The following is a 20,674-nucleotide window of genomic DNA, read 5'->3' as shown; positions in this document are numbered from 1 at the left end:
AATTTTCTATTATGCAATTTAAAATTGTAAATAAGTAAATTAAAACAGTTTGAATTCAATACCATTTCCTCGCTACAACTTATAGGTTTATAAAATTAATGAAAAAAAAAATCATGGATTCCGTAATCAGAACTTAAACTCTCTGAAGAACCTTTGAAGGAAGGATATACCTTTCCAATAAAAAAGAATCATCAAAATCGGTTCGAAGTCGAAAGTTTTGAGGTAACAAACATAAAAAAAAACATACCGACGAATTGAGAACCTCCTCCTTTTTTGAAGTCGGTTAAAAATCTTCAATAGAACCCATTCCGCTGGTTACTTTTTGGTAGAAAGCAATATTTAGCTTTCATCACCAGTGACAATCTACATAAATAAAATGATGGAGGATTTATTTTTATGAAAATAAAGAACGAGACGAGTAGGGCGTTCAGCTGGTGGTAATTGATACGCCCTGCCCAACACAATGCAGTGCCACTCAGGATTCCTGAAAAATCCAATAAATCTTAGCAGCACTGTGATTGCGCTCGTCTCTTTGAGACATAAGATGTTAAGTCTCATTTGCCCAGTAATTTCACTAGCAACGGCGCCCTTCACACCGAAACAATAATTCTTACACCCATGGTAGTGGTACCCATAACCTAGCCGGCATCCTGTGCAAAGCAGCCTCCCACTGGTAAGAAGTTTACTCAGTAAAGTAATTAACACTTCATAAAATTAAATCTCAGCTGGCGACGTGATGTATGGAGAGACTGAAGTGTTTTTCCTCTCAAGCGGATGAGTATGTTAATAAACACTTAAACAAACGTCCAAGGGCCACTACGCAGGGAGCGTCCTTGGATGAGCACAGACTTGTGAGCTTTTAATATGATTATATCATATTATACTGAGGCATAATTAATTAAATACAGCGTCGGAAAATTGAGATAAAATTAAATTTATCTATTTGTATGAATCGTGGTAACATAACATATTGAATTTTATTCAAAATTAAAATTCTTAAAATTGACAATTGCTATGTTCGATTGTCAACATAAAATTTAATATATTTTTGCGTTATTAATATTATAAGCTATAATTTTATAATTTCATTAAAAAACATAACTGAAAACGAAGTTTGTAGATATTAGCTGTCAGGCTTTAAACAGAAGTTTACCAGTGGGAGGCTCCTTTGCACCGGATGCCGGCTAGATTATGGGTACCACAATGGCGACTATTTCTGCTGTGAAGCAGTAATGTGTAAGCCTGTATTATTACAGTAATGTGAAATTATGCGCAGTTGTAGTGCCACCCAGAATTTTTTGGTGTTTCAAGAATCTTGAGCGCCACTGCATTGTTATGGGAAGGGCGTATCAATTACAATCAGCTGAACGCCCTGCTCGTGTCGTCCCTTATTTTCATAAAAAAAACATATTATAGTTCTTAAAATTGGCCGTTGCACAGCACAATACGCCAATAAATCGGCATACAAATATTCGATTGTCAATATTAAATTTAATATCTTTTTACGTTATTAATATTATAAGCTATTTAATTTAATATTGATTTATTTAATATTGACGCACTTTTTACACAAATTATCCCAAATTAAGCATATATAGCCTGCGTTATGGGTTACAAGACAACGATATATTTAATACAATATACTTACTTAAACATACATAAATTCATATAAACATACATAAATACATTTAAACATCCATGACTCGGAAACAAACATCCATAGTCATCATATAAATGCTTACACCTACCGGGATTCGAACCCGGGACCTCTCGGCTATACAGGCCGTCGTCGTCGTCGTCGTCGTCGCTATAGTTCAATAATATCATTAAAAATCATAATTTTGAAGTAAACTGAAAATGAAGTAAGTATGTCTGTCCTCTTAGGGCCTTTGACAGTCTGTGTAAAATTTTTTTTAACATAATGTACTTCCGTCGTAGATCTGCTCAGAGGCAAAACATAGTTATGTTTTGAAAATCTTCTAGGATAATTAAACCATCGTAATATTATGCACCAATAATGTTGTTTAATATAACATTCAATTCAAATTTTCATTCTACCTTCATATTTAATACCCGTTTAAGAACAGTTATACAATCAAAAGTAATTTCGAAGTGTTTACATTGACTCTCCCTAAATGAATCCCAATCCATCTTCCTCAGACATTATAAAAGTCCTCACTAAAGATAAAAGAGTTTTTCTTAGAAGTCGAGGATTGTTCAGATAAGATCACAAAACCGCCTAATCGTGTCTATCATTCGTGATGCTGGTCGGCAGCCTAAGATTATCTTCATTAGCGCATTAGAAGCTAGTTTTGCCGGAGCGTTTGAATGTTGTATGAGAATTGTTACTGATATAAAATAACTTGAGCTTCACTTCGAATACTTAGTTGGTTATCCACACAATTTGTGGTATTCCGTTATCGCCAAAGTTTCCTAATGTTAGTGGAATGGAGCCAAAACCTTCGCAACAGCAAAATGGCAATCGCTGTAGGGCTGGGCTACGGAAAACAATGCAATGTATATATTTATAACCGACTTCAAAAAAAGGAGGAGGTTCTCAATTCGTGGGTTTTTTTTATGTTTGTTACCTCAAAACTTTCGACTGGGTGAACCGATTTTGAAAATTCTTTTTTTATTTGAAGCTGGTGTATAAAAATAATTGCGTATTTTTATACAATCTAATTAATTAATCTTATTCTAGTTAAGATTATTGTAATTTTTGGAGTCGGTGTCATCCAAGATAGGTTTGTTACTACATACATAGTTATAGGTGAGATGTGCTTGAGTCGTGAGGATGCGAGAGGCGAGAGCGGGTTGCAGCGGAAGGACACCGATTCCAAAAATAACAATAATCGTAACTAGAATTAGATTAATTAATTAGATTGTATAAAAATACGCAATTATTTTTATACTTTTCAGTGCATATTATATCTATTGTTTCGGAATAGTGTTTTTGAAGGCGGTTGTTTTTTTGTTATCATTGAACGCCTTCGCCTATTAAACAGTTCACACATATTTTATATTAAATAGAAATTTGAAAACTATTAATAAGATCAGACAGTGAGGAATACCGTCAAAAGTGACACCTACAATTTGTAACTGAAATGGATTTTTTAGATTTTGAAACGATTGTTGAATCAAAATTAATTTTTGATTCTAATAATTGATTATAATAATTTGAAAATTAAAAACTTTTAACATTAAACAGAATATAAACGTCTTAATTGTCTGATCAGAGGGCCTACCATCAACTTTTAATAAGCGATGCGAATCCGATGCAGTTCAGTTTAGGTACCTAAACTGAATCACTAAAATTCGTACCATGAAGTGCCTTTTACTGAATGGCGTTTGGATCGTTTATGAAGAATGAACGAAATAAAATTGCGTTTCGAAACCTAAAATGATATGATTTTAGTGGTTTTTTTGCGTAGATAATACTAAAAATACATTTTAAATTGCCCTTTTTTATACTTATTAAATGTTTGCTTATGTGATTTCGTAAAAATAACGAGTTATGAACGCACCTCCATTGATGTTTGATTTAACAGGAGAGTACATTTTTTTTAATTCGTTCTTGTGAACAGGCTTTAGCCCGGGCCCTTACTGCCTCGTCTTTAGTATTTTCATTTTTGGTATTTATTTTCAGTATTTTGTTTTACAGAAAAGTCCAATAAAGTATTCTCATCTCATCTTTAATCAATAAATTTTTTCTTTTCTATGTTTTCACAATAGTGTATCATCAAATATTTAAAAGTTATTAACAACACGATTCACTTTCCTCTAAAGAAGTAGCAACTTTTTTCGAATCGGTCACTGACAAATAAGCTATCCAGTTTAGGTTGAAATAACACCTCATGGTACGAATGAATGATTTTCACAAATTGACTCAATTCTATTTTATTCAACGTCACTTTTCTGACCTAAAAGTCGATAGTTTTGTAGTCATTGACTTGATAAATGCGATCGCATCAAATCGCTCCCGCAATAAGCGTCTATTCAAGTCCTCAACTCAAGCGTGCGGTTTTCAGGGGACGAAGATAAGCGTATGTAATGTACTTATATGAAGGTTATATAATATACTTTGTGGTATTAAAGAAATCGCTTTTAGGCTCAGATATAGAAATATATTTTAGAGTATAGAACTGGAGGTTGGTGGAGCTTGACAGCTATATTTTGACAGATATTCACCAGTGGGAGGCTACTTTGCACAGGATGCCAGATAGATTATGGGTACCACAACGCAACCTATTTTTGCCGTGAAGCAGTAATGTGTTAACATTACTGTGTTTCGGTCTGAAGGGCGCCGTAGCTAGTGAAATTACTGGGCAAATGAGACTTAACATCTTATCTATCGACTTAATATCTCAAGGTGACGAGCGCAGTTGTTTCAGCCATTCAGGATTTTTGGGTTTTTCAAGAATCCTGAGCGGCAATGCATTGTAATGGGCTGGGCGTATCAATTACCATCAGCTGAACGTCATGCTCGTCTCGTCCCTTATTTTCATTAAAAAAAAGTAATGATTAAAAAGTCAACATAATAAAAGTCCAAAACCACTTAATAATAACAAACTGGATACAGTGTTCTGTATGTCTAAACTCTAAACCAATAACTTGTGTCATAATAGATTTAAAAATCTGCAAATGGGATCATGCATTTCTAAGAAAAAGTATATCAGTAACGTAAAGTTGTATCAACAAATTGTGTAGATTCCATTCTGTATGCCCGTATATCGCAAAGTGCCCGAAATTCCATTATAATCCCTCTAATAGATTTCCAACAATGTGCAGATAGGATAATGGTGAGTGAATTTTGGGACTAGAAGTATCGAAATCCTCATGAATAGGGATCAAGTGAAAGAGAACGGTTTGCCGCTTGATATCAGATGATAGAAGCCCAAGCTATCAGATAAGTGCAAAGCGCCCTCTATCGGTGTTGGTATAATGAATTTGCATTGACGTGCTTATTAAGTGGGACATGTTCGCTTTACGGTGCATTTTCATTGGCCCGTTTGCGGGAATTGATTCATTATAACTAGGCTGCCAAATTTCCAGTAAATTCATTGTTTAATTTTCGCGTGCAATATGGGATTTTGTAATTGCTCGTTTAATTATTTATAAATATTTAAATTAAAGTTGGAATCAATTAGCGGAAAGGAAATGCAGCTCTTTTTGATACAACGTATTACTATTGTATTCAGCCTGTGATAAATTCATCAATAAATTATTGCTATAAAAGTTTTGTTTCATAAAATTTTGTTACAAATGGAACTCATTCGGAGGATAGGTATTATAATTATTTAAGTAAACTATAATAAACTACTACAATTGCGCTCGTCACCTTGAGACATAAGATGTTAAGTCTCATTTGTCCAGTTATTTGACTAGCTACGGCGTCCTTCAGATCGAACAAAAATAATGTTTAAACATGACTTCTTCAAAGCAGAAATTGGCGCTGTTGTGGTACCCATAATTAAGCCGGCATCCTGTTCAAAGCCTCCCACTGGTAAATCTTAATAATGAAAATAAAAAAATTAAATCGAGGTAACAATAAAAAGAATATTTGGCAACACAAATATTTCATTTATTTTGTTCCTTCTTCTGGCAAGACGACCAAAGGGTTGGACCAAAGCTTAAGCCTTGAGCAAACCTTTCAAAACGATGGGGTTATATTTAAAACTCGTGGCTATCCAACATTTAAATAAAACACAATTTCAAATGAATTGTGCTCTAGCAAATTTACATACCATTTAATATTCAATTTTCATTATGTAGCAGCTTATGCAGTGCTGGTTTTGTTGCGAAATATGGGCTGTTTTAGTATATTATATCGTATTTTCTAATTAATATTTCTAATATTTTTTTTAATATTGACACACTTTTACACAAATTATCTTGCCCCAAACTAGGCATTAGCCTGTACTATGGGTACAAGACAACGATATAATTAATACAATATACTTACTTAAACATACATAAATACATACAAACATGCATGACTCGGAAACAAATATCCATATTCATCATAATCATGATGAACCTACCGGGATTCGAACCCGGGACCTCTAGCTTAGTAGTCAGGGTCACTAACCATTCGGCTATATGGGTCGTCAATTTATTTTATTTTATTATTTTATTTATTTTATTTGGTTCATGTTTGCAGGTGCGGAACCCATGGTTATTAATAAGAATGAATGGCGCCTATTTCTGCCGCGAAGCAGAAATACATTACTGTGTTTCGGTCTGAAGGGCGCCGTAGCTAGTGAAATTACTGGGCAAATGAGACTTAACATCTTATGTCTCAAAGTGACGAGCGCAGTTGTAGTGCTGCTCAGAATGTTTGGGTTTTTCAAGAATCCTTAATGGCACTGTATTGTAACGGGCAAGGCGTATTTATTACCAGCAGCTGAACGTCCTGCTCGTCTCGTCCCTAATTGTCATAAAGAAAAGAATGAATCTCCGATTTTTATTAGGAATGCACGAAAGTAAATAAATTAGTTCTCAATGTTTTTTTATGAAGAGAAAGACAATGAGTCGACACATATGTTTCAATTGATGGTATGTAATTACCCTTTGTAACACCAGAGGAATTAAAAGTGCACTGTCGACATTACAATGCGTGAAATAACGTACATATTAATTCGAAGACCGGAACAAAATGCCTGATCCTGCCGCCGAATTCCACCTTCACACGACACGCCACAAATTAGCACATCATCCTCAACATCTGGATGTGTGGCGGTCCTCCACAGTGCAGTGTTCAAGGAGCTTTCTTCCACGTACTACAAAGCTGTGGAATGAGCTTCCTTGTGTGGTATTTCCGGAATGATACGACATGGGTACCTTCAAAAAAGTGCATACACCTTAACGCCTGGCAACGCTCCTGTTATTCCTCTGATGTTGCAAGAGAATTTGGGTGGCAGTGATCACTTAACACCATCTGGTGTCATCTGACCGGTACGCTCATTAGTCCTTTTCCATAAAAAAATCAATTACTTCTTGGCGCGCAAAGAAAAATGCTATGAAAAATCTCGTTAATTGTATTCAATGAAACTCGAAAGCATAATTAATATTAGTTGAATTATCTCCGCAACTTATATGAACAACCTATATTTTGAAACACCATTAGAATATTTTATAATGTAACTTATGCAATGTAAATTTATATAAAATAATAAAATATATTTTGTTTTGCAGCTTACGGGAACCTGGGCAGTATTCTAACGACACAAGGAAGACTCACAGAGGCGGAGACTGCCTTTGAAAGAGCTTTGAAACACAGACCGAACATGGCCGATGTTCATTACAACCTGTAAGTAACAAGATTGTGTTTCAAAGCTTCGTGTAAATTATTTTGCAACATTGACGCAACATGAATTCAAAGTGAAATTATATTACCGTTTCGGGTTGCTAGACATTGTTAAGCGAATTCAATGCTCGCTTGCATATGAAAAATGTTTTAGTTCTATTAAGAAATTCTAAGCGTAGCAAAAGTATGAATTGTTATCAAACGCTCCGTATTACTTGAATTTAATGCTTAGAAATTCAATGTATTTATTTATTTGTTTATTTCTTATTTACAAATTACATATTATAAGTATAAAAATTGTTTTACATACATAATCTCATTCGAGGTTTACCGCATATGACCTTTTCGTCGGAATACTTAATATTATTTAAATTTAAAGTTTTACTTAATTAATTAATGTACGGACGACCGAGCCTTGTTCGGATTTTTAAGAATGTACAAAATGTTTTGTACATTATATTATGTAAACAAAAAAAGCTAGTAGGACATCTGGATTCGAACCTGGGAAAGCAGAAGAGCATTCCGGATCACCCAATGTCCCATCTGAACTATTACAGTCTTGTGGCGAAATTTACCTTTCTATTCTAATGTTATTGTAGTTGTTTCTCTTTAAAACACGGATTACATTTTTTTAAATTTAAATCTAGCTAGATCGATGTATCGCCCCCGAAATCCCCTGTATACTAAATGTTATGAAAATCATTGGAGCCGTATCCGAGATTCAGATTATAAATTATAAAAGAATTGCTCGTTTAAAGAAATAATATAATAGAAAAAGGAAACAACTTGAAACAACATACAAATATTAATTATGTAAAAAAAAAAAATAAAAGAAGCATAAACATTTAGGTGCTAAGACATTAAATGAACAACATTAATTACAAATTAAATAATTTAGGAATACCTATAATATTAATAATAAAAGTATTCTTGATTTATTTTTTCTTTATAGTATGAAATTATTGTAAAGATTTTTTTTTCTCCTGAATTCGCTTGGCCTACTGTAATCAGAAAATTTAAAACAAATAAAACTAAATAAATCTCGTTCACATGTTGAAGGTTTAAGACAAGACTTATTTAAGTTGTATTTTATTTTTGTTAATAGCCTACAAAATAAGCAAATTTCACAAATTGTCTGCTTCAAATTGAATGTTCATATAAATTTATCTGAACGATACAACTTTTATAACAATAAAAAAATATAAGTGTAATAATTTTTCTAAAACAACACAATAGCGCTCCTCTTTGCAAAAACATAATTCTTTTGTTAAAATTTTGTATAGCTTTCTATTGTATGGGCGAATTCATGTCTGGGAGTCAATTGTTCAGGAAAAAAATACTCACAAATAAAACATAAGCAATACAGAACTGAAAGGTCGGACCGAGAACTCATATTATTATTGTAATCGAGATAACAAAAGTTTAATAATACATTCAAAAAGGTTCCTAAGTTTACTCCAAGGAAACAAGAAAATAATATTCGTTGTACATTCCCCGAGGAATGGAAGGTAAAAGGTTTGACCCTTATTAAAGACACTCAAAAAATATATCGCGCAAAAGGAAATGATGGGTTAAAACACAAAGGTGTAATAAAATTTCTTTGTAATAAAATTGACATTTGATTTGATGTGTCGATTGGATGAAATGTTTTATTCCTTAAATTAAGGATTGGTCTCCAACTAGATACCGCACTACCTAAGCACAAAAGGTTTTTTATTACGGCAACTATTAGATGCTTGTGTGCAAGGCATCTTGACACTCAATGGCATCTTTCAAATTTTGTAACACACGCTTTGTGTTGTTTTACATTGAAATTAATAAAATATAAAATACTTACTGATGTTATGTGATCCCAGTCTCTTTCTTATTTCTTGTAGTATTCTTTTTATAAAGTTTTACTACGCAACCCGGTATTTTAGTTTCAATTATTAGTAAAGTTTAACAGAACATGTGGCACATCAACGTCACAAATTGTGTAACGGCCAATTTCAATAACCTATTTATCCTTAGTTTAACTTACTCGAGGCAGACAAATCTATCCTTTTACGCTTACTTACATTTCAATAACCTATCGTCTAACATCTAGCCTATACTGGACGTAACTATGAATAGATAAGATATTGTCATTAAACGATGACAGCCATTTATCTGTAACTAGAGATACGTTATTGAAAACAGCCGTTAGACTGGCTCAAGTTTGCCCACTTGGGCGTAATATTAGTTGCCGCACTTTGTGACCAATCCTTAATGTAAGCCTGTTAACTTAAAAACACCAACACATTATTTAAAAAAAATTGGATGTGGTATTTGCATCCCATATTATATTATAATTGTGACGGAAATCCTAGAACAAACTCCCATGTCCATGACCGGTAACGCATCATTTGACGTATAGTGTTGCGAATGTCCATTGATTGCTGTTTTTACTTTTTTTTAGTATAAAAACAAAGATTTCTTATCGATACGAAGTCCCAAATAAATGTCGGTTTGAAAAAGATTATGAGACCTTTTATTTTACAAACTGAACAGGATAGTAATTATCCTATAATTGGTTTCGAGTTTTATAGATTTTTTTGTATTTTTTGTAGCAGTTGTTTTAACCGTGCCTTTGTACAATTCGAAGCTATCACACCTATTTCCCTGAATTTTTTTGAGTTAACTTGAGTGTAAATTCTACTTATCAATTCAACACGACGTGTTACGCATCTACACGAGGCATCCTCAGGAGATGTTGACTCGTCAAACTCTGGCACGAGACTTAAGATAAACCAAATAAATTGGATAATTATGGATTGCAAGATAACGCCCAATTTTTAGAAACTACTAGAATTCCACCTTCGCACGACACGCCACAAGTTAGGATATCATCCCCACCATCTGGATGTGTAGCGGTCCTCCACAGTGCGATTTTCAAGGAGCTTTCTTCCTCTTACTACGAAGCTGTGGAATGAGCTTCCTTGTGCGGCGTTTCCGGGACGATACGACATGGGTACCTTCAAAAAAAGCGCGTACACCTTCCTTAAGGGCCGGCAACGCTCTTGTGATTCCTGTGGTGTTGCAAGAGAATGTAAGCGGCGGTGATCACTTAATACCAGGTCACCCGTACGCTCGTTTGTCATCCTATTCCATAAAAAAAACACCTTCGCACGAGACGCCACAAATTAGGATATCCCATCTAAATGTGTGGCGTTCCTCCACAGTGCGGTTTTCAAGGAACTTTCTTCCACGTACAACCAAGCTATGGAATGAGCTTTTTGTGCGGTGTTTCCACCGATGACGATACGACATAAGTACCTCCAAAAAAGCAAGTAAACCTTTCTAAAAGGCTGGCGAAGCTCCTGTTATTCCTCTCGTGTTGCAAGAGAATGTAGTTGGCGGTGATCACTTTCTAATCTCGTCATAATGATTTGATATTTGGATCAGTATGGCAATTTGATTTTTGGTTGTTATAATTTAACTCTAAAGTAGCATATTGAGATTGTAGGGGTATATAATTTTATTTATGTACTTCAGTAAGTGTGGCATAAAAGATTGTATTTTTCCGTCCTTTCAATCCTAAAAGTCATTGTTGTCAATACATTAAGCTAAAACAGTACTTATTTCTATAAAAATTGCAGTGTTTCCGTGTCATGTAAAGCGAAACTCAACTCATATAAAATGATACCGAATAATAAATCAATGTTTATAGTACACAGGCACACGAAACGGTCTATAGTTAGTGAATACGACACGGAAATTAATTGCATCATAATAAATCGAAATACTATACGGCAACACAAAATCAATAGGCGTATAGCACTGGCTGGCCCATTAATTTACTGAAGCTTCGAACACTTGAATTAATCGGGACTCTCTTCTGGAATACACCACCTAAGCGTCGGGTTTCCCAGCAGCTTCGCAAATTAACCTCAAGCCATACAAAGTAATTACTGAAAACGTTCACCTAAACTTTTTTCATTCGTGACAATTTGACCTCCCTTTGAAGTACTCTTTGAGTTTTAAATTGAATTGTGCGATCTCTTCGCGTCAAACGGATAAAATTTTCTTGTTTTTGATTTGCGGTCTCGGTTTTAAGTCGGCTTTCGGGCCGTAATATATTTAAATATAATTTGAATTTTCTTTATTCTTAACGAGAAATTGTAAGCTTCATTTATTTCGTAGTGAATGTTGGAATTAGCTTTGAGCCCTTTTCGTTTAATTGAATAGGATAATTGTAATCAGAAATTTCGTAATGAGCTCAAAGGCACAAAGTTATGAATGTTGTGATCTATATTGATAATTTGACTTAGAATAAATTAGTCGAGATGCTAAAGAATTAAATTTGGCAAGAAAATATTTGTTATGAGTTTATGGAGCATATCCAAACATTTTATAGATGCGATTCAGACACACATACCTACTGTGTGAGTTCGATCCACTCCCAGTTACCACTACTGTCACATCATTAAGAAAGTTATATATAACCTTTACCATGCAAACTGTTTTTAACAATTCTTTTGAATTTCGTAATATATTTGTTTTGTATATTTTCTGGGATAGGCATAACAAGTTTGTTCCTCTTGTTAAAATTATGATTGTCGCAGTTTCTAGCAAATTCATTAATGTTCTTATGAACTTAAATAACATGTTCGTTATGTGAAAACCCTCACTTCTGGGATTCATTACACAATTTAAATTTGAAAACGAAATTTATGAAGGGACTCGAACGTGCGAGCGCTCTACCAACTGAGCCAACCTTTCGAGTGACGTAAGGTTCATAAATCTTGATTTTATGTCTTATAACTCTCAAGTTGTGGCTTCATCTACAGGATCTACTTTACAGTTGATAATCTGCTTACCCCTATCATTTGCATATTGACTTGAGATGTCGCTCTTTCAAATCAAAACAATTAGCAATTTTTTTTAAAGTAAAAATTTAAAGAATTTATATATCTGTCTCTCTTTACTGTTGCTTTTTCATTTCATCGACTTTCAAATCACTACGATAAAAAATAAATAAGTTTTCACTTCAATAAAATATGCTTAGAGTGTGTCGTAGTTGATACAACCCCTTTATAATATTATTGTACATATGGAAATATCTATGAAATATATCAGCTTAAAGGCCTTCACATCCACTGTATTAATTTAATGTAACGTTATAATATTCAGTTACAGCGCTCCCGCCTGACGTGGATGCGGGTAGATTGACAATTTGGACCACATTAGTAAGCCTCATTTATTATATGTCAGCATTTATAGCGATCTGCGTGTTGTAATCAAATACTGAATATTATACAGCTTAATACTAGAACAGCCATGGTTAAACAATCAGTCAATTGACTTTTTGTATTTATTTTTCAAATAATAATGGTTCAAAAGCCTATTTTTTAAAACTGCCAAATGTATTAAAAGTTATATGTATACAACTATTACTATGGAATTTACTGTTATATAATATTGAAATAAGTTGGATAGGTGAATTTGAGCCATAATTATCGTTTCTGAACATGTACTGGCAGATATGTACTAATATGACAGTGATAAGGTGCTACACACAATCCAACCTTCGATAGAAGTGATTATTTAATAATTTATATAAGAAAAGATTAGTGATTCATTTCTTCGCATGTCTAAGGTTTTCATATCGAAGAATTTTAATTTGTCTTTGTTACTTATAATAGCGTATTTATTAGTAACATAACTCAACATGGATATTATTTTTTTTTGAAGTGACTCAATCTTATAGATATACTTTTTGTAATAGGGGCACCAGACTACCGGAATCACTGCAGCGTTGCCAACCTTGAATAAAGTTTTACGTGTTTTTATTTGGATAATGAATTCAGAAATAAATGAATTTTATTTGGAAAAATATCTATTATTTGAAGTGTGCGAAAACGTTACAAATCTTTTGCAAGTATTTGCTTGTACATGTAAGTTGCAATAGTTATACTAAGTACCTACATGCTTGTTATATAATGTAAAAGAAAATCATTTTCAATATCACAAATAAAAATATCTCAAACCATTATTTATTGTAAATATTCGTCTAATTATATAACAAGCAATTATTGCATACGTGCATTCACAATTATTACTATGTTACAAGAAAACCGGTTGCCGGAAGCTGTCATTATTGTGAGTTTGTCTATGGTCATCAGTGCTGACAACAACCGTTGTTCTCACCAAGGAAGAAGGGTTTTTGAATTCGACAAAGCTCTTGTGATTGCTCTGGTGTTACAAGAGAGTTTGGACTGAGGTGATCACTAACCATCAAATAACCCGTATGCTCGTTTATCCTCCTCTTAAAAAAATGTTATCGTTTAAGTTTTTAGATATCTATAGCGTGAACTTCACTACGCGTCCGTTTCATTACATAGTCTACCTATTCGTTGCTAAAAAACTGTTATAACAGTTATTATTAGTCATTGTTATTTACAAATTCCGTATTTCCGTTATAAAGATGTGATATAATTCACAAAAAGATTTATACGTGTGCTGATTCATTCACAACATAACAATGTTCAATATTCGCTACTCAATTTGCTATTCTATTCGTGTTCGTATCAAACAGATAGATGAGTTTTGTTAGAGTAATATCCTAGTCAATATGTGAGTGTCTTATCTGAGTAATCTTGAACAATATGCTTTTGCATAATTCAGGCGAGCTTATAATATAACACGACTTCACTGACGAATAATAAATTCCGGATATTGCTAAATCTATGTCTATTAGCATTCTCGAGAAGGTTTGTAGTTATACCTGTAAGCAATGGGCTTTGTTTAATCTTACATTCAGTTTTGACAGTAGAAACTACTATTTTATTGGAAGCTGTATGTTAAATAATGGTGTTTTTTGTAGTCAAGATACTGCCTGTCATGTATGATGCATGTATGATGAAAGCTTAAAAAAATGATGTATACACACCTGTTCATTCATGTACACAAATTAAATTTGAAAACAAAATTTTATGAACAATGCGGGACTCGAACCCGCACCCTCTCAAGTTCCGTGCCAGCGCTCTCCTAACTGATCTTAACTTAATCCAAAAAATGAGGGATATCACTTTAAAAAAAAATAATAAATTGTTGAGATTTGAAAGAGCGACATCTTAATTCATAATACTAATATGACATTATTGAGTTTGAGCAGGTTATTGACAGTAAAGTGTATTATGTAGATCTTCATCTACTGAGAGTACTCCACAACCTGAGAGTTGAACAATATATACCAAAATTTGTGATTTCTGCGTATTTAAACGTTTGGCTCAGTGGTAAGAGCGCTCAGACGGAACCCGAGTGCTCATAGGTTCAAGTCCTGCATCGTTCATAAATTTTGGCTACAAATTTAATTCCCCTACTTAATTTAATAAATTCATTCTAAAATTCACTTTGTGTGGCAAATATAATTTGTCTGTACATCCCTTACTTTAATTATATAAGCAGCATCATAACCTTCGGAAATACGGATTCGGAAAAATCACGCAGAGATTGGATTTCAGTCTGACAAGTCCAGGTTTAATTTTAGTTGACGTGAGGCTTCACCTTTAATTAATGTTTTGCTTGTCTTACTTTACGTGGACTCCGGTTTATCTTTGTTCCTTTCATCAGACCCGAAGTAAATACGACTGTTTTATGTACTTACTCTGGCCATCAATACTGTTGCAATTAAAAATAAACAAAATATTATATTTGAATTTGGAATCTGTCATTTTTATATGATTGTTCATATAAATTATTTGTTTTCTCATTTTGGCGCCAATAAATTGTACAATATTTTGCAATATTAAAATGGAGTTGGGTGATAAAGAGAACCGAATCGCTGTGATTGCGTTACACAAAGTAGTTGTGAAGCCAATTGCAATTTGTAAAACTCTCCATACGCTTGGTATTAGTAAAATGTTTGTATACCTGGCTATTAATAGGTACAATAAGACCTCCTCTGTTTCTGACAGAAAAAGATCTGACCGTTCAGCAGTGATCGTAGGAAAAAGATGGTCAAAGCAGTAAGGGAAAGAATTTGAAGAAATCCTGTCCGAAAGCAAAAGATTTTATCTCGGGAGATGAAGATAGTATCTAGAACCAAGTCACGTATTTTAATAGATGACTTAAGACTTGCAACCTATAAAAGACGTACTGGTCATTTCTTAACTTATAATTTAAAAAAGAATAGGGTGGTAAAATCGAAACAACTACTGAAGCGCTACGCAAAGGGAGGTCACAGATAAACTTTGTTTACGGTTGAGATTTTTTTACAATTGAGCAACATTTTAAGAAGCAAAATGACCGTATTTATGCTCAAAGATCTAAGGAAGCTTCCCAATTAGTCGACAAAGTGCAACGTGGGCACTAACTGAATTCGGTGATGGTTTGGTGGGGTATTAGCTATGAAGGAGTGACTGAGCCATACTTTTGTGAAAAAGGTATCAAAACATCGGCACGAGTGTATCAAGATACCATTCTTGAGAATTAAAAACTATTTAATATTACATTTGCTTAACTTGAGAAAAGATAAGGTTAAAGAAAGACTATTATTCAATAAAATCTGTTATTGATTATAAAATATATATTATTTTACTAACAATTCTTGAATATTGACATTAGAATTTTGTGTATGGACATTAATAGTCTCATTATTTAAAAGTAACAATTAGTTAGGGTGAGAGAAGAGAAGCCTGCCTGCTGATGCCGTATGCGTGAGAGAAAGGGAAGCCAGACAGACTTGCGCCGTAACGCGTTACGTTACGAAGCGGATTACCCTCCCATAAGAAGTTATCACTTCAAAAATAAGAATAGCACCATAATAAATAAGTTTAACGATAATTACTTATGAATGTATATAACTGTCGTTAATAAAGCAAACATGAATAATAATTTATGATAATAAATGATAACTTTCGCAAAAATTTCATGATCCAGAACATATTTTATGATAACGTTAAATTTCGAACATCCGCCATCTTATTCTATTAAGTTCGCGATGCCAGCGCTAGCCGTGATATTATCTTTAATAACATGCTCGGAATATAATCGAGAGAAGGGGAGACAATTACAAACATGGAGATGAAGTGTCGCTTTATTACTTATTGGGTTTTTGCCGCTGATCGTGTTCCCCGTTCATTACAAATTCAAATAATATGCGAATACATTACGCATACTGTTTGGGGGAATTTGATTATTCTGCGATTAAATAAGGACGGGCAACGAGTGATCAATTTTAATAATAATCACATTTTACTGTATTTAAGATTAATTTTTAACCGACTTCAAAAAAGGAGGTGGTTCTCAATTCGACTATATTTTTTTAAGTTCATTCACGGTAAAGAACACGGTAGAGATATAAAATAGAACTATTTTCATTTTAAATTTGTATTGGCTTTAATTTGAAATCGTGCAGAACATTTGGCCAGGTATAACATATCTTATCGAAGTTACTGTTATTGCAAACAGCGACGATTTTTATTAACATTGCTACAACGTACGAATTGGATTCTAAATATTTATAGACTTCAGTTTTCACGTTATTCCGTTCGAGTATTCATTTTTATGAGTATCCATTGAGTTCGTGCTTATTTTATCTGTTACATAATACTTCGGATATATGTATTTTTTAGGAGCTACCAAATCTTTACAAATCTAAATATTCTTATATTTACGCGAGCTATACTAACCGTCGTTCAACTTCATTACTATTTACTATTAAATATTTTTATTCAACATAAGTTTTTATTTTTATTTTAGGTTATATATTAAGCCCAGGTACAAACCAACGTACTTTTAAATGACCATAGATTGGAACTTGTGGACACTACGGTCTTCTTGGGTCTCTTGTTAGATATAATGCTTTAGTGGGTACCACGTATTGTCCTGTCGTAAATCCTACTACTTAGATTATGATTATTTTATTGCAATAGCAATGACAGTAGAATATTGTATATTTCAGTAAAAATAGAGCAAAAAAATAATTCTGGGAGAGTTTCTTGCCCCGTTTCTTCTCTCTCAGAGCGCCATTTGTTTCCGTAGTAGCAGTAGTATCTAGTATATTAGAAATGACATCAAAAATAATTCCAAAGGAATCAATTATGAGAAAAAAAATGCCATGTATGCCATCTAATTATTACTGGTACATATACAACGTGGATCTACAATGGCGACATTAAGAACACGGGTAGAGCTATTTAACCGTAATCATAAAGAAATATTTCTTTGAATTAAAATAAATAACTTACATTTTGAAATTTGCAAACAAAAAATTATATATTTATAAAACAAAATTTTAATCACCCTTACGTGGGCGCTATTCACCTACGAGTTCTGACGACTACGGCGCGGCGTAGAAGATGTAGGTCTCAGTGCCTACGCTAGCTCGCGGCTACTAGATTACTAACAGAGTATTCCGAAATGATGTTATGGAAAATTGGTTTATTTAGGTGAATTATGTTTTTTTATTTATTAAGATTTTATGATTAAAGTTAAGTAACTCTACCCGTGTATTAATATAATGTCGCCATTGTAGTGGCACACATTATATTCGAAAAATAAGCCAAGGTGCTATGGCACCTTGGCTTATTATTATATTATAACTAAGAAACAAAGATATATTATATAAAATTAATATTAAATACTAATAAAAAACTTTGCTAACTTTATAACACTTTATATCGACGTAAATTCTGAGTACCACTCAGATGAAGAAATAAAGCAGAATAAATGCAAGCTATAAGAGGAAAATCTGTGGCCATTTTCCATACAAATACTTTCGACTTTTTCTCCTAGGTTTTTACCATCATCGATTAAAGGAAAAGTAGGCCGTATTCAATATAAAGTTGTTAATTAATTGTTATAAGATTAATTACAGTAGTAGTTTTATTTACAAACCCACGACCACGGTGTGGATACCAAAATAGAAAATAATCATGTTTAATTGTTCTTATCATACACTTACAATATACCACCACATGGCTAAACAAAACTTGCGAGACAGAAGACTATCTCTAACTGAGATACAGCAAGATAGAAAGGGAAAGTGAATTTAATTTAGCTGTAACGGATTTTCATTGACAAGTCGTAAACTGTCAGTCAATCTTGATATTAGCTACTTAGCATTTGAGTATAAAGCCAATAGCTGACCCACAAATTAACAAACATAATTCGTCAATCATTAATAGACTGTTAGGTTGTCTATACTCTACACAAATAAAATTTGAAAACAAAATTATATAAACGATGTGGGACTTGAACCCACGAACTCTCGCGTTCCGTGCGAGTCCTCTCCCAACTGAGCTAACCGTTCGAGTGACGTATCGACATAAGATCTTGTATGCTTTGTTCAACTCTCAGGTTGTGGCTTCATCTACAGGATCTACTTTACAGTTGATTTGCTGCTCAACCCCAATATTTGCATATTAGGAAATTGACTTGAGATGTCGCTCTTGTAAATCTATACAATTTTTTATGTTCTTAAAGTGATAACCCTCACTTCTGGGATTAATACACAAATAATATCTGAAAACATAATTTGATGAACGATGCTGGACTCGAACCCACGACCTCTCGCGTTCCGTGCGAGTGCTCTCCCAACTGAGAAGAGAATTAAGAATTAATCCCAGAATTGAGGGCATATCACTTTAAAAACATAACAAATTATCTTTACTCTAGTTTATTCTTATTCTAACCATTACTATTACGGGTTCGAATCCCGGTAAGTGCAAGCATTTATATGATGAATATAGGTGTTTGTTTCCGAGTCATGGATGTTTAAATGTATATTTATATGAATTTATGTATGTTTAAGTAAGTATATTGTATTAAATATATCTTTGTCTTGTAACCCATAACACAGGCTATATATGCTTAACTTGGGGCAAGATAATTTGTGTAAAAAGTGTGTCAATATTATATTATATTACTAAAACCTGTCACAACACCAAATACGATAAAATAAAGTCATATTCACTTTTTACATGAGATTTCAAAATGAATTCACCACCATCTCTAAATCGAGCACAGAACGAAACTAAAAATAAAAGTAATTACTTAACTCGAATAAACACGGAATGAAGCGACATTAAATATATTCAAAGTATGAGTATTTCGGATAACAAACGCTTTCAATTCAAGCCCGGTGCAATCACTTGAGCACGTACATGTCGCAACACAATTTGTTAGCTCACGAGTTACGTTGAATTACATTATAAAAAACGAGGGTTGACAGGCGACGTGAAAAATTAATACGAGCTGCATTTGAAGTAGTGTTTAATGATATTTTCGCTCCAACGTTATTATAGTCGGTGTACGGTGTAGCTCGTATATTGAAACTTTTGTTTGATAAAACTGCCTATGTGTGATCTGAAATGTGGCATTTTTATATAATTTACTAGCTGACCCAGCAAACGTTGTATTGCCATATAAAGTAATATAAAAATATTTAGGGTGTAAAAAGTAGATGCAACCGATTCTCAAACCTACCAAATTTATCGTACTACAATTATTGCCATCCATTGCCATCTTGCAAACCTATAGCGGATTTGTGGATGGAACAGAATAATATAAAAATCGCGAAACAAAAATAGGGGTTGATCGTAGAGGGTTGAACATTAAGGGTTGTATGTATTTTTAATGTTGTATCATAAAAAAATAAAAACAAAAAATTATGTCCAAAAAATATTCCTAGTACATCCTAAGCGTAAGGGTGTCGCAAGAGCGACTAAGGACATTTCTTCCAGTATGCTGATACAGTAATGTGTAAGCATTATTGTGTTTCGGTCTGAAGGGCGCTGTAGCTAGTGAAATTACTGAGACTTAACATCTGATGTCTCAAGGTGACGAGCGCAATTGAAGTGCCACTCAAAATTTTTGGGTTTTTCAAGAATCCTGAGCATCACTGCATTGTTATGGGCAGGGCATATCAATTACCATCAGCTGAACGTCCTCCTCGTCTCTTCCTTTTTGCCATAAAAAAAATTGAAACAGTATTTTGTATAGTCCAAATTCGAAACTCAGTTGTGTCTCGTGCCAGAGTTTGGTGAGTCATCATCAGCTCCTGAGTAGAGGCGAAACACGTGTCGACTTGTTTCAAGGCAAATATTGGCGGAATTAACACTAAAGAAAACTGAAAATATTTGGATAATTATGGATTTCCGCTAAGTAGTGCCTACTTCGTATAGTGAATATAATAATAAATAAATAAATAAATTCGTATAGTGCTAAATTGGTAAATTATTCCATAAGATGTCGCTGCACGCTGAAAACACGATTTTAAGCATTTGTAAATAAGAAACGCGGCATGGTTTACTTAGTTCTTATAATATACAAATAGGGTGTGGCCCTAAGCTGCGCATCTGTAACGCAGAGTTCGTCTGTTTAAATTTGCTTGTAAACCGTGTT

At 33.5% G+C, this 20,674-nt stretch overlaps 1 protein-coding gene across 1 annotated transcript in view; it reads left to right on the top strand.

Annotated features, from left to right (window-relative positions):
• LOC126965361 (protein O-mannosyl-transferase TMTC2-like) overlaps positions 1-20,674 on the top strand; it is a 190,808-nt gene that overhangs the window by 138,442 nt on the left and 31,692 nt on the right. Inside the window, exon 5 of the mRNA XM_050808904.1 lies at positions 7,195-7,309. Coding sequence (XP_050664861.1) covers positions 7,195-7,309 — 115 coding nt within the window. The remainder of the gene's footprint in view (positions 1-7,194; positions 7,310-20,674) is intronic.

Source organism: Leptidea sinapis, chromosome 7, assembly GCF_905404315.1.
Source record: "Leptidea sinapis chromosome 7, ilLepSina1.1, whole genome shotgun sequence".
NCBI classification, from domain to species: domain Eukaryota; kingdom Metazoa; phylum Arthropoda; class Insecta; order Lepidoptera; family Pieridae; genus Leptidea; species Leptidea sinapis.
The sequence above is the reverse complement of the archived record's forward strand: the minus strand, read 5'-3'. Positions and strand labels throughout refer to the sequence as shown.